Genomic DNA, 14684 nt, shown 5'->3' with positions numbered 1-14684 from the left:
TTTTTCCGAAAATATTGTATGTGTTATATTATTATAGTTTATAAGTACTTAATTATTAAAATAGTATATAATATAATATTATATTATATTCTTATGCAACTCACAATCTAACATTTCTATCTGTAAATACCATTAAGCAATAAAATAATTTCATAGAATAAATAGATGATATCTTAAAATAAATTTAAAATATTATTGTGTGTAGTAAAATTCATAATAATATAATATACGCTGTTAAAGTTTTAAGTTCTTACGAATAATGTTTTTAAATTGTAACAAAATTATTAACATCGTTATTTATCGTTTAAATTAGCAAGTAATTTCGTCTAAATTTGAATTTAAATGTCCATATAAAAAATTGCCTTCATTTATATTTTTAGTTTGTACATTGATTAGTTAATATTTAATATACTATTAAATATTATATTTTTTTACAGATATAAGAACAGGTTATGTAGAATATCGTATAAAATTTAAAAGAAATAAAGCTCAAAATATTTGAAAAATTATATTGTACTTAAAAATGACAATATAAAAACTTACTAGTTACTGGTGCTAAATACAATAGCTTCTGTAGTTATTCGTTTTTAAATTATAACAAAATAAAGACATTAATTATATCATTTAGTAAAAACATGATTTAACGTAAATTTCTTGTTTTTCCTTAACTTTTTATTGGTTTTTCTCGATTATATAAAATAAATATTGAGTTTTCTCCTTATTGTACAAACTAGATTCAATTGGAAAAAACTAATTAGAATCTCGTACGAGACTCGAGTAGTCGAGTGTGTCTCGTGTTAGTTACAGACTTCAGGCGCACAGTGCACTCTGCACATTGCATATTATTCTGTGGACTGTGTGATTGAGTGTAAAATTAAGTGTGCAATTCCTGTATACTGCATACCAATATTGAAAATATTATATTTTTATGGTTCAATAATTCAATGAAGTACACTAATGTCGTTCGATAAATGATGACAATGCTTAAAACAATCAAAACTCTATATTGTTTCGATTGAAATCGGACAATGACTATTATTTACATTTTATCATCACACAAATTTGAATGTAGGTTACCAATGTGGCAGTGTTATAATTTATTATTACTAAATCGATTTATTTTGTTGAATGTTTTAACTCTTGGACATTTTTCTAAAAATGCAAAGTATATTTTATATTTAATTTGTCATTTTGTATTTGTACACACATATGTTAATAAAGTTTATACATTCGTGATTTAAAAAAAATTGTATTCTATTTAAATGCTTAATTGGCAATTAATTCATGCAAATGCACACAAATACACAATAATGCTTCTAATATTTCTATCGGAAAATTAATTAACACAGTTCTTATTCAATGTTTGATAATATTTTACATTAAAAAAAAAAAAAGAATTTTAAAATGCTTTTATGAAAGTATATCTATATACCTACAGATTATACAGTAGACAAAAAACAAGTCCAATATATAATAACTAATAGTATATTATAGAAGCTTGGTATAGTTTATTCGTTTTTGTATATTTATATAGTTTAACGGTTTCCATTGTTAAAATTGTTTTTTCGTTGGTATATATAAGTATATAACGTTTTTCGACTCCCCTCGATCATATAATTGCAACAACTCTAACCCTCCAATAATATATTTACTGTTTAGTATAATATAGACTATGGGCTAGCTTCAGCTTAACGAGTACACTAGGGTGCATTAACAATAAACAACACAAAGATAATATTAGGTAGGTACATAATCTTTATTGTCTTCTTTTTATTGCTAGTTTTATGATATGAACTTATGGCGATTATTTTACGGAAAAGAAACCTAAAAAAAAATAATAAATATCATTAAAATGTAAAATATTTATATGTATTTAAAAATATGTTATTTATGTATAACTTTTTAATTTAATTATTCAAATTCTATTTATTTATTTAGATGCCGTATTTTTGTACGTGGAAGACGCATATAAGTGTTTTTGTTTGAAGAGGTAAAGTTAGGTTTAGTCAAAATATTCAACTATTAAAATATCGAAACCAAAATAATTTTTCCTGCTCTAACAATTTTAAGTCTGTATTGATTTATAATAATTAATAATAATAACATACCTAGTATAGTCAAAGCTGATTAAGTTCAGGTATCACAATTCACATTATATAATATTATAATATTATGTAGGTACAATGTGTTATGTGGGCAATAGTATCTAACTATTGTCATTTTTTACCTGATGTAGTATATAATTAAAACTAAAATCGTAGAATATTTAAAAAATTGTAAAGTTTATGATATCACATAAATGACAATCTTATAGAAAATCCTTAAGTCCTGAATAAATATTTTGGTAATCTATAATATATATTATAGGTGAGGTAATGTTCATAAAAATTGTAAATACGCGAATTTGAGAGAAATAATACTACGTAAATGTAACTACAATCTGCATACTGCAACATAACCAGTAGCGTATTTAGGGGGGCCTGAGGGGGCTTGGGCCCCGGGCGGTAAATTTTGGAGAACATTTTGATATAATATGGTACCTACTACCTAGGTTATTTGGGTGATAAATAAAAGTTATGGCACTCAGATAACCAGCTAGGGCGCAAAATTCCTAAATATGTCTCTGAGCATAACCATATAATAATGCGTCAAAAATTGTCGAACATCACTTTGTACATAACTATATCTCAACCTTTGTAAAGTATAAATAAATAATAATTAATAAATTAATACATGGTATATATTAATATATTATGTTCTAAGTAACACATTATTTGTATTTTATTTAATATAACAATATTTTAAATTATCTAAGTACTAAGCAGTTATATATATTACACATTTATTATACGACGACCATAGTGCTTCAAAACAGGAGGTTGAGACTGTCGGCACTATAAAAGGGCAGCTGCATCAAAAAGGTAATACTTTAAGGGTGTATAAATAAATATGTAACCGATGTTCCAGTGTTAGATGCTATAGTATATGTTCTATAAATATACCTATTTAGAATCTAAATATAATAATCAAAAATATTACGGAATCAGGAATATATAAATAAATATTTAAGCAACATCTATATATTTTTGACAAAATGGTAATAAAATATAACCGTATATATAATAGGTACCTACTTGATATTATAATTTATAGCATTTCCTTTATTCTATAGTCTATACTCTATAGACAATAGACATACTATAATTTTCAAAATTGAATTTTTATTTTAATAATTACCAATAATATATTTTGTACGAAAAATCGCAATTAAATCATTTTTCAATATCATATTTTGAAATGTGCAGCAAAACAGAAAAGTGAGAGAACCATCATAGAGAGAAAGATTTTAGTTTTAATCCGGGTGGAGTTGGGCAATATACAGCTCGTCGCATGCGTACAATAAAATTAATATAACAACGAATAATTAATAGCAGTAAGCAATGGTAATAAAATATACCTATATACCTAGCACAAAATTCAACATTTTAAACAATATTCCATTCTATTATAGTGATAATATTAATTAATTTAATTTCAATATAAATTAGAATAAAAAACACTTAAGAAATTCCAAACTAAAATCAAATTGAATATTACACCACTCATGACTCATGTCTCATACAGTCATACCTAAGTCTAAGTGCATACAAAATGTTGGTAGTCGTTCTATTTTAAAAAATAATTATAATTTTAATGAATTGCAGTCTGGAGTAATTGATTTTGATTAATATATTTTACTATATAAGAGTAATGAAGCATAATAATAAATAATAATGTAACAGAGCATAATATTATAAAGTTGAAAATCAAATCCTAAAGATGTTGATGTCTAGAAATCATAAAAGTAAATTTATAATAATATTTATAATTCGATAGAGTTAAATAAACTTAATAAACATCGTTAACTATCATCAGATGTATGGTTGTCGGAAAATCGGGCGGGAGACAAGTGTTAGCAAATTATAAAATTGTTTTATGAAATCTCAGAATTTCGTCTTTGACAAAATTAATGATATGACGTACGGTATTATGTTTGTGTAGTAACCAGTAGGTATGTTAACTATTAGTTTCGAATATTATAAAAAAAAACAATTTTTTGCCTTATTTTAAACACCCACAAGTCCGTCTCAGCGCACCCCAATTTTAGGGAGCTTTCTACCAGTTCCCCGAAGATCCCCTGTAGCGTTTACAAGGGGGCACTATTGACAAATGTGAAAAAGACTGTTGTGTAAAGACGCGGAATGTCACGTCTTTAAAATAATATACGTCTATACGACATACACCCAATACGTAAAAATATAAAATGTATCGATGGCGTTTATATTGAAAACGCGTGAACGAAGTATTGTAAACAACAACATTTGACAGATTTCTAAACACGCGAATAGAACTGCAACGAGGCGTGGAATATTGTGAAAAAAAAATAATAAAAATAAAAAATTAGATAATAACAAAAATAATAATAATAATAATAATAGAATAATATTATATTATTATTTAGCGTATTGCGTATGGCCCACTGTGTACCGGAGTAACAGACGAACGCCGAAACGCACCACATGTCAACATAACGCGGCGTAATGCAGTCGTTGGTTTGAGGAGGGAGTAATAGTCGTCTGGACGCGCGCATACAAATTCAATTCGTGAATATAATAAATAATAAATTGTCCTTGGTCCGGTCGGACACCCGGCGGCGGCGGCATCGCGGTCGTCCGTGACTGTGGTATATATACACTCAATGCTATAATAGAGTAGACGGCCGCCGGGCGATAGTGGAAGCTAACGAACGACGGACCCGCCTGTAAACTTACCCTCCGAGGCGGGAAAATGTGCAAAATGGCGGGGCTCGTTCGATTTCAAAGCATATAATAATAATACATATAATATACAAGGTGATTCCACCAAGCATGAGATTTAAGCAGTGACGTAACCAAGAGGGATCGGAAGGCGCGGGCGCACCCGGGCCCGTCCGTTAAGAGCACCCGAAGTAATCTCGTACGATGTTTTTCTTCTGATAATTTAGATGAAATAAAATATTGTAATTATAATTATTAAAACGTGTAATGTATATTTTTCTAAAATTTATAAAATTATTTCAGTAAGATAAATACACTTTTATAATTGTGGCTGAATGAGGGGGGCTGTTGAAAATTTCGCTCCCGCGCCTAAATATTGAAGTTACGCCACTGGACGTTTGGATATAAGATGATTTGAAAGTTTCAGTAATGAATAATATTCATTGACATCTTGTAAATTGTGTGTAATAGTTTTATAAATACTATAGTGGAAATTCGATATTGTATAAAACTATAAAATAATATTATTTTTTTTTTTTTTTTGAGGGTCTATCAATTTTATCCGTTAGGTAATTCGAGTACACATTTTAACAGCTCAAAAATTGCTCGTTCCAATTATAAAAATAAGTTAATAATACCACGGGACACTAAAAAATTCTAAAATTCAGTATTTCAATAAATCGATTAATAAAGGAAAAAATCGAGGTGACCACGCTTCGTAAATCACCCTGTATGCCTAAATGTAAATATTGTAAATAGTATAATATTATTATTATGCTCGAGCGGAGAACGACCGTTGGTGTGCGCGCCCAACAGTGTCATCCCGGAGCGGTTTGCTGTTCGCGTGGCGGCCGTGGCGACACTGCGCGCCGCCGCCGACAACGACGGTGGCGGCGGGATAACACTATTAACTGCCATTCACAAACCGCCGCCTTGTGTACTGTATAGCGTACGCTTGTAAACGCTATTTCTCTGGTCCGTCTCAAGTCGTCCGTTCCGCATCTCCTCGCCGGTGGTGTATTTGCTGTATACGACATAATAATATTATTAATATTAAATTTTCAACTCGGCCAAGCCACCCCCGCTGCCATCTCCAGGTACCGTATGGAATAACGATCATTAACAATAAAAAAAAAAATAAATATTTGATTCGTATGTTTGATGGGGTTTTTTTTTTTTTTTTACAAAATTGTCGCGGCGCGCTTTTCTGTCTGTTAATTTTTCGTCGGCCCGTCTGCGGGTGTTTCGTAGGTCGTAATGCGTTTAATAGACTTTAGTTGTAGAATTTTTTGCACGATGGCGTACTGTCAAAAATTATTCTGTATCGAAACTTCAAACTGCGTCGATTTTGCTGTTTTTAATTTTACAGCGGCTGAGATATACGTCACACAACGCCGCGCGCCACCGGTAATTGCGCGCGCACTTTAATTTTACGTCTATTTATTTAATTTGGACGGCGTCCGAACTGATACCGTTTTCGCGGTTTGCCTGTCGCGCTGATAAAATAATATAATGTCGTCGTTATGACCGGCGGCTGTTTTTATTTATCGTTATTGTTGTTATTATTATTATTTTTATTATCATCATTATTATTCCTCGGCGTGTAGCTGTGTTTTCTTTGTTTTTTGTTACCGGACGCATAACAATCAAAATGGCCGTGCTATGTGTTCTTAAACTTTGTTTCCTCCGTCATTACTATTAATGACTTCTTCGTACTCAGGGTTGTTCAATGGGATCTATCGTTTATTGATGCACTGTTTATTTTGACGGTTAACTACGTTTTTGTCGAGACCCAATCGGACAGCGTCGGCGGTACTTAAAATTTAACGGCCGCCGTCCCTGACAAGCTACCACTAGATTTCTGGAGGGAACCTGCGCCCCGTATACGTTTATTAGTGAATGTTCGTGTGCGTATTGATTTTTTGGGGGGCGGGATGTTAAAATTTGTTTAAACTTACCTGCTTCGTCCTTCGCTTTAGGAGATTATTGTTTTATTCTTTTTGACATTAGACTGATTTTTGACGATAGGTCCGTTATCGCTTTTAGATTTTTTTTTCGGCACGATTTTTGAGTTGATATTAATTTTGTTCAATTGTATTGCTTTGTATGTATATCTTGTTTTAATTTATAATTTTAATGTTTATAATATACATGCATAGAGCATATAAGTTAAAAATATATCAATATAATATGTAAACCTATGTGTAACTGTACACATATTAGGATTACCTATGAAATGTAATTTAAAAATTGGATGATTATTATTTTATCGGGTTTTACAGAGTAAAAATAAATATGACGATAACAAAATAACAATGTCATTATTACGGTTTATTCGAGGGTTTATTCTAAAAACATTTATGTAACAATTTTTACTTTTATCGTGCTAAGACTATTTCCGTTTTAAAAAAAATAAATTTTCAAGGAGGAAAAGTTATTATAACCCTCGTAAATCGTAAATCGTGCGGATGAATGACCGACCGTGTGTGATACAACAAATAACAATACTTACGTTTTTCACATGTCTGACGATGTTGGGGTGAGAGGAAAATCTCGATTGTGTGGATTTGAGTAAATCGTACTATATAACTTGCTCCTCCCTTGCCCCAGCTGGGGGACATTGGAATAGTTGTTTAAGGGTCGAAAAATTTTGCGTCACCGCCACGACCCTACTGCTCCATCCGTCGCCATATCCCTCTCCCTACGTCTCGTAATTGTTTTTATAACGTTTAATATTATTTTAAATTATATCCCAAGTCATCCAATCACAATTTCAGTGTGAGTATCGATCGAGGCTCAACGCGCGTAATTGTTAGGTACAATCTATAGTAAGTTAAAAACTTGTAACAAAAGTACGTATTATTATAACAATATAATAAATAAAATATAATTATACAAATCATATCCTGGTCTGATTTTTCATGTTTTTGTATTATACATATTACCGGAACAATGTCTTCCGATTGAAATTTGTGATATTATTTTACTTATTTCTGACATAATGGGATACAACTGATACAGTGTGTTACATTGGAGTCCTATTCTATCTTCTAAAAAAATTAAATTACAACAAATTTGATACGATGATCGTATTTTTTTTTAATTTAATAAAGTTTAATTGATCGACGCGGTTCGTTTGTACAATAATTTATTCATCGATGTTGAAAAATTAGCATTAGGAAATAATTTTTGTTGTGTAGTTATTTAATTCATTTTTTAGTGCAATAATTGTAATGTGATATATCATTGAACTACATTTTTAATAACCTGCTTAAAAATTATTAGTTTAGTTTTATTGTGGTCATAAAACAATGTCTGTAGATTTTTTGTAAGTATGTTATGTACATAATTTAATTGGCGGCTTTATTGATTTATTCCTCGTCGTTTCTAGGTCCTTACCAACGGACGAGTATATAATTTAAATAGTAATTAAAGTTGTTGCTCCACAGTAGATGTAGCGTACCCCAGTTTAGCTTCAATGTTTACGATTGTAGCAGGTAGGTAGGGGAAATTTTCGAAAGATTTTAGCTCTGAAAAATCGGGAATTGTTATCTTTACATTTTAAGATTTATTATGGTCCCCTGAGCTCCTACATAAATAACACTTGAAAAATAGTTGTACACAATTGTTATATCCTGTTTCCTTTTTTTTTTTTTTTTTTTAATATACAAATTTTTTATTTACGTACATTGGTATTTTACCTTAATATGATTTTTCTTATTTTAACATAAAATTTAAAATATAAGAAATAAACAAAGTTTTGATTTACTTATTAATTATTTTATACCATATCATACTTATTTTACACCAATAAACAGTATAAACCACAGATCTTAACTTTAAGTTTAATAATGGTCAATTTTATTCACTTTAATAGAGGTTTTGTTGCACACCAATTGACCATATAATGTATTGTGAAGCAACATGTCATGTGGGTTTGATGTCATTTATTTTTAGTTTTGTAATGTTATATAATACACAACACTTTCAATAAAAACTATTAATATTTGTTGGATATTTCTGCAATAACAGATAATTTTAGAATTATATTTTGAAATTGTTTTCTTCAATATTTATCTTTATTTTTTTTCAGATTATTTACTATATTAATTGTACATTGAAAAAATAAGCATAATGTCTGACGATGGAGTTGTTGCAGAAAAGAGGAATCGTGGAAGAGCCCCAAAATCAAATGATGTAAGTTTTATTAAGACTTAGATGATTTATACTTGCCCTTTAAAGTTGTTAACTAAGCATGATGTATTGAATTCAAGGTAAACGACAAAGACACTAAAGACAAAGAAACTAAAAAACGCGGCAGACCAGCAGGTAAACTACCAGCAAAAGCTGATAAAAAGGTTGAAAAAGAAGGTGAAAATGGTGAACCAGTAGCTAAAAGAGGCCGAGGAAGGCCAAAGAAGAGTCAAAAGAAGGTCAAAGTAAGATCAAAACAAATTTTGTAGTTAAAAATATGTACAAATAATTTAACAATAAATTTATTTATATTACAGGCTGTGTCGTCAGGAAGAGGACGAGGCAGACCACCATCAAAAAAGGTAGAGAAAGAAGAATCTGCTGAGGATAATGACGAGGAGGAAGAAGAAGTAGAGGATGAAGATTAAATTAAAATTAGTTGTATCTCATACTATATACTTCGCCATTAATTTTACATTTATTTAATAAGGATCAAGAATAATTTTAACTTAATTTATTGATTTCGGAAAATTTTATATAAGCTTAGAATAGGTTTATAATTATTATGTTCTATTTCATGTAAAGAATGAAAAGAATCAACAATTTGTAAACATTGTTTTTTTTCAAACTGAAACATTTCAAGGAAAAAAAAAATCGTAAACCATTTATCAACCATACTACATAATTGTTAATCCAATTTTTTTCATTTGTCATAATATATATGATTTATTTCAATGTTTTGTATAAAATAGTAGCTTACCCTACTATTATTAAAAGTAATTTTGATGACTTTTATACATATATTTTTTTTTATCATTTTCCGATTGTCCTATCTCTGCCATTAAATTTGTTAAACTAATTTAAACAGTTTTAATATTTATTAACACATACGTTTAGTTATTCTTTTATTAAATTAAAAGCTGATGTATGTATTTTAGATACACATAAAAAAAAACAAAACGAAAAATTAACCTTATATGTTAACTAGATAAATTTTATTGATTTGTACTTATTAATGTCTTATTATATTTGAAAATGACTATTGTACCTGAAAATATTGTACGGATATAAAAACAATTTTCAAAATTATAATTGATTAAATTACCTAATTAAAATTTATGTGAATTAGTAATAAATGAAAAAACATTTGCTAAAAAAAAAAAATGTCCTACTTTTTCTTAAGTATATTGTATATTTGTATACTTACAAAATTATCAGGTCAGAGAACAAATTTTACTACCTGTATAATTTGGGTGTTAAAGAGTGAATTTAGTTTATTTTTTGTGTTATATCATGAAAATTACATCAACTTTTGAAGTTTTAAATCTTGAACTGCTTGGAATACTCAACTTCTTAAACAACTGAAATGTTATTAAGTAAACAAGGCATAAAACGAGAATAATATGTAATTGAATAAACCTACAATTGAAATAATGTAATAAATTATAAATGTAGGGAAACCATGTTTATGTCAACTTACAAAAAATAGAAAATATTTAACAATATTCATTGAGTAGCAAAAACATTTTACAAAGGTTAAATAATGCCTGTCATTCTGTCACAATCACTTCTACCATTTATAATAATTGATAAAAAAAATCTTATACTGTAGTCAGTTGGACATTTGGACTCACTACATTGTAGATTTGTATTTTGTATTTGTTAACTTTTTGTTATGTATGGAACACAAGGAAATGTCTCATACATTTTTGTTGTTGTAGGCCTATATGGGTATAATGATAATAATAATGTATAATTTAATAATATATGTACAAATATTTAATAATACCCATAACTATGGCAAAATATGATCAGTGTTATTAAACATAATCATGTTCATCAACTTTGAAAGGTACTATTAGGGAAAAATACAATAATTGAATCTTAAAAAAATATTGTAAGTAAACAGGCATAAGCAAATAACGGTGAATTTTAATCAACACAAATACACAATACATATTTTTATAAAAACATTTAGCAGATTCCACTCCCTACGATAAATGACTAAAAACTAATTCAGTCTGTCTTATATTTATTTAACTAACAACAATTTTTAATCAGACGTGAATTGTTCATTTTTGAATTATTAAATCTTTGACTTATAATGTTAAGAGTATACATTTTCATAATAATAATAATAAAAAAAACAATATTACAGCAATTGACTTGTTAACAAACACTCTGTTGACAACATTAGGGATATGATGAAAATTAATTGGTAAAACATGTGTATTTTATCTGCAATACAATTTTAAAGTCAGATTATTACTATCAGAAGATTGACCACAGTTTTTGAATCAACAATGCAAGTATACATTTAGTAGGCATAACACTTAAATATTATCAAAACTATAATATTATAAAACATAATATGCAAATAAAAAAAATAAATAAATAGTGAGAGCACGATGAGCAGGTGCTATCAAAAGCTATATAACAATAAATATTCTTAAATATGTAAATATATTGAGCATCAAGCTTGTGGTTGGTGAATATGTACGAGTATACTTAATACTTATATACAGTTAAGTAGATTTTAAAAATAACTAATAACATCAACAACAATACCACATTAAAGGTTACAATTTCTATAGACACAAATAATTTCACACATTATCTGGTTATAGTTTGAACAGATTGTCCCAATTTTAATGGAATAAGGTTGTTTTTTAGTGACATGGTGATTGTCATTAGATTGGAAAATAGGATTGTGATGGATGGAAATGTGCAAAATTATACTTGTTCCATGACCAGACAATATACAATTTACAAATAACTAATATTTAAATTGTATGACACAGATGGTAGAAGCAACAGATACGTTTTCATTACAAGAATGATCCTTTTTTACTTCTCATTTCTGTAGCCATGATGTTCAGTTCGACCGATCCATAGCTCTGAAAATTTTATCACAAAATTAATATACAATATGAAATAGCATTAATAATAATATTTTTACAATCAAGTTGAATTAGAGACGATACTGGATGCCAAACTAAATTCATTTCAAAACTACAAGCAAACAACTGTTTCACTGGACTACAATAAATTCCAAAACTTTTAACTACATCAAAATTATTACATAAAAGCTATTGTTAGATACATTTTAAACAGAATTGTCTGAATAAATCTTATTGTACCTATGCTATAATATTTTATTAACAAAATAGATAGTAAAGAGTTAGGTTTGGTAATCTGGCCAATCAAATATGAAAAAAATTAATACATATTTTTTTAATTTATAGTTAACCATAATATAAATTGAACATAACTGAGTACATAAAATAAAATTATATTAAAGCAATCTAAAGGACGTCATACTTGCATGTGTTGTCTCTACTTTACCAAGAAAAACATAGCAAATTTGCATGCAGCAGAATACATTTTATGTTGTTAGCTTAAATATTAGTCAATTTACCTATTATTTAACTTAAAGATAATATTATTATCTAGGGCACCACATAGGCTTTTATTGATATTTTAATTTTAAAGTTAGTTACGAACATTTTAAAGTTTTAATAAATTATTTAACTAACACCATAAAATTAATTCCACTGAAGACAACTTTGTTAAATTATAATATGTTTTAAGTAGGTAAGACAGAGATAACACACAAGGGTATGACATCCTCTTAATGTTTTTTTTTGTAATCAAATAAAACAACTTTTATGAAATAACAAATACATAAAGACAAGAACATTGTAGCAAATTAACTATACTACTTACTATATAGTCAGACTATTACACTCGTACTTCTAGAAGAAGAATGTATTGTACTTTAATAATATCATCTAGTCTATAGGTGATTCTACTGAGAATAGATGACTAAAATAATTATAAATAAAATCAAAATCAATTATTTTGTTATTCAACACAGTACAACATCAAGCAATATTGTTATTATTTTATTCTTTTGGAAAAAAAGTTTAAAAAAACCTTTGAATCGGACTAAATCTCTCATGCCAGCTGTGGAAACTGCCCTCGTGTCTAAATGTTTGACCATGCTGCTAAAAGATATCCAATAAAGCATTATACATAACAGTATAATGATTATACGTGTATAATATTAATAAGTAGATAGGTAATATAATATATAGTAATTTGTTATCAAGAAACCTCTGAACAATGAATGACTTGTGTTTAATACAAAAGGAATTAATTTACAAATACATTTTACAAAATATCAAAACATAGTAGTTTAGTTTAAAAACTGGAAGTGAATAAGTTCTATTATATTTCTGCTACAAAACACAGAGAATAGAAAATGTACATAATTCTAAACGCTACAGATTATAATTAATAGTAAATTATCAGTATTATTTGTAAAAATGTAGCATTACAAATTATATAGCAGCAACAACTAATAAGGAGTAAATAATATTATATACACACAACTCTTAATACAGGAAAGAAGTATGTTATTTTGTATTTAAAGAAAGTTAATAAAATGTTTAACATTAAATTCAAAAAAAACTATAATCAGTGATGATTATCAACAATTTAAATATATTATTTAATAAGTTGAAATTGTATGAATTGTTCAAATAATTAAAGTATGTCTAAAGACCAGAAAACATAGTTGTTGCAGTTTATTCAATACTGTTCATAAAAAAATACTTAGGAATATGTTTGTAATAATATTTATGATGGAAAAATACACTTAGTTGTATGTAATTCTATTAAAAATGAATAATATTAATATTTAAAACCACTTACACGAATGGTTTGAGTTCCACCTTCATTTTGTAACAGATCTGAATCCCAGTCTTCTTCTTCGTTAGCATCAAACGAGTAGAAAGGTATTAATGAATGCCGTAGCCTGTCAAGTCTTCTCTTTCTTCTAATTACAATTATTATCTATAAACATCATGGAAATGAAATAAATATGACAGGAGAGGAGAATATTATAGACTGTAGTGCACTTACACCAATTAGCATTAAACAAGCAACAATAACAATGACCGCAACAGTAAATGGACTGAACTGGACAGGTGGATGTGGAGCTGCCACAGACTTGACTGGCGCTAGTGCAGTGGAAGCTGCATTGGTTGTGAGATTAGTGACGGAAACGTTTATCACCATCTATAAAAAAAATTTGTTAATCATAATCATTAAACATAGTATAAAATACACATGTTACCGTAAACTATTGATGATGACAGAGGCTTTTTACACAGATAATCTGTGGGGAAAGATTTCATGCGTTGTCATCTCACTACAGACACAGCGAGATGAATGGACAAAGACAATGAATTCAATCTTCTCAGTTTGGTTTTCAAATCAAACGACCAAATAAAACCAGACGTTAACCCCGTAACGTCAACATCATCGTGATTGTGTCGAACAGTGAACCGTGTTTGTTAAGGACAACTTTACTTACTACTAACTAGTAACTAGTAACTACATGGCAGTACAAAATCTTAAATTATACAAGTAATAAGATAAAAACACACACACACGCACGCGCAAAAGCAACTAAGTCGTAATAAATAAGAATACACATAAAATATGTATTATTTTAATGCGGAGATTAATTTCAGTCCAAAATCCGTACGACTGCGAGTCGAGTGAGTCGACTGCGTGTCTGTGTCCCGCGGCCACGGGTTATGAATTTATGATAATAATTAACAACAAAAAAATAAATAATATTATTTTCCTTATGAATAAAATCCTTATCAGTTATCAGTTTTCACG

The 14684-nt window shown here is 28.5% G+C and overlaps 2 protein-coding genes across 6 annotated transcripts; one reads left to right on the top strand and one right to left on the bottom strand.

The window, feature by feature from the left end:
* The first annotated feature begins 5706 nt into the window (after positions 1–5706).
* Positions 5707–9785, top strand: LOC114131912 (uncharacterized). The gene is made up of 4 exons (XM_027997254.2): positions 5707–5893; positions 8890–8993; positions 9071–9235; positions 9308–9785. Exons 2-4 carry the CDS (start codon positions 8931–8933, stop codon positions 9416–9418), a joined length of 339 nt encoding a protein of 112 aa, XP_027853055.1. The 5' UTR covers positions 5707–5893; positions 8890–8930; the 3' UTR covers positions 9419–9785.
* A 1117-nt stretch (positions 9786–10902) lies between these two features.
* On the bottom strand, positions 10903–14684 carry LOC114131909 (small integral membrane protein 29-like). Of its 5 annotated transcripts, none has more exons than XR_007605488.1 (6): positions 14131–14684; positions 13917–14072; positions 13707–13847; positions 12927–12997; positions 12717–12815; positions 10903–11887 (listed from the first exon to the last, which is right to left on the bottom strand). XR_007605488.1 is itself a non-coding variant. In XM_027997250.2 (5 exons), exons 2-5 carry the CDS (start codon positions 14070–14072, stop codon positions 11866–11868), a joined length of 390 nt encoding a protein of 129 aa, XP_027853051.1. In that variant the 5' UTR covers positions 14131–14681; the 3' UTR covers positions 10903–11865. The 5 variants fall into 5 exon arrangements, 3 of the variants coding, with proteins under 3 accessions (XP_027853051.1, XP_027853052.1, XP_027853053.1); XR_007605489.1 differs by having other exon boundaries at positions 12927–12994; positions 14131–14682; XM_027997250.2 differs by lacking the exon at positions 12717–12815 and having other exon boundaries at positions 14131–14681.

Source organism: Aphis gossypii, chromosome 1, assembly GCF_020184175.1.
Source record: "Aphis gossypii isolate Hap1 chromosome 1, ASM2018417v2, whole genome shotgun sequence".
Classification (NCBI taxonomy): Eukaryota; Metazoa; Arthropoda; class Insecta; order Hemiptera; family Aphididae; genus Aphis; species Aphis gossypii.
The sequence above is the reverse complement of the archived record's forward strand: the minus strand, read 5'-3'. Positions and strand labels throughout refer to the sequence as shown.

Bases quoted from the DNA above. Each gene is read 5' to 3' on its own strand.
- LOC114131912 (XM_027997254.2), top strand. From the start codon at position 8,931: ATGTCTGACGATGGAGTTGTTGCAGAAAAGAGGAATCGTGGAAGAGCC. The intron at 8,994-9,070 runs GTAAGTTTTATT...ATTGAATTCAAG, and splicing joins GAGCCCCAAAATCAAATGAT to GTAAACGACAAAGACACTAA. The intron at 9,236-9,307 runs GTAAGATCAAAA...TTTATATTACAG, and splicing joins AGAGTCAAAAGAAGGTCAAA to GCTGTGTCGTCAGGAAGAGG.
- LOC114131909 (XM_027997250.2), bottom strand. From the start codon at position 14,072: ATGGTGATAAACGTTTCCGTCACTAATCTCACAACCAATGCAGCTTCC. The intron at 13,848-13,916 runs GTAAGTGCACTA...TGATGTTTATAG, and splicing joins CTTGTTTAATGCTAATTGGT to ATAATAATTGTAATTAGAAG. The intron at 12,998-13,706 runs GTAAGTGGTTTT...GATATCTTTTAG, and splicing joins GTGGAACTCAAACCATTCGT to CAGCATGGTCAAACATTTAG.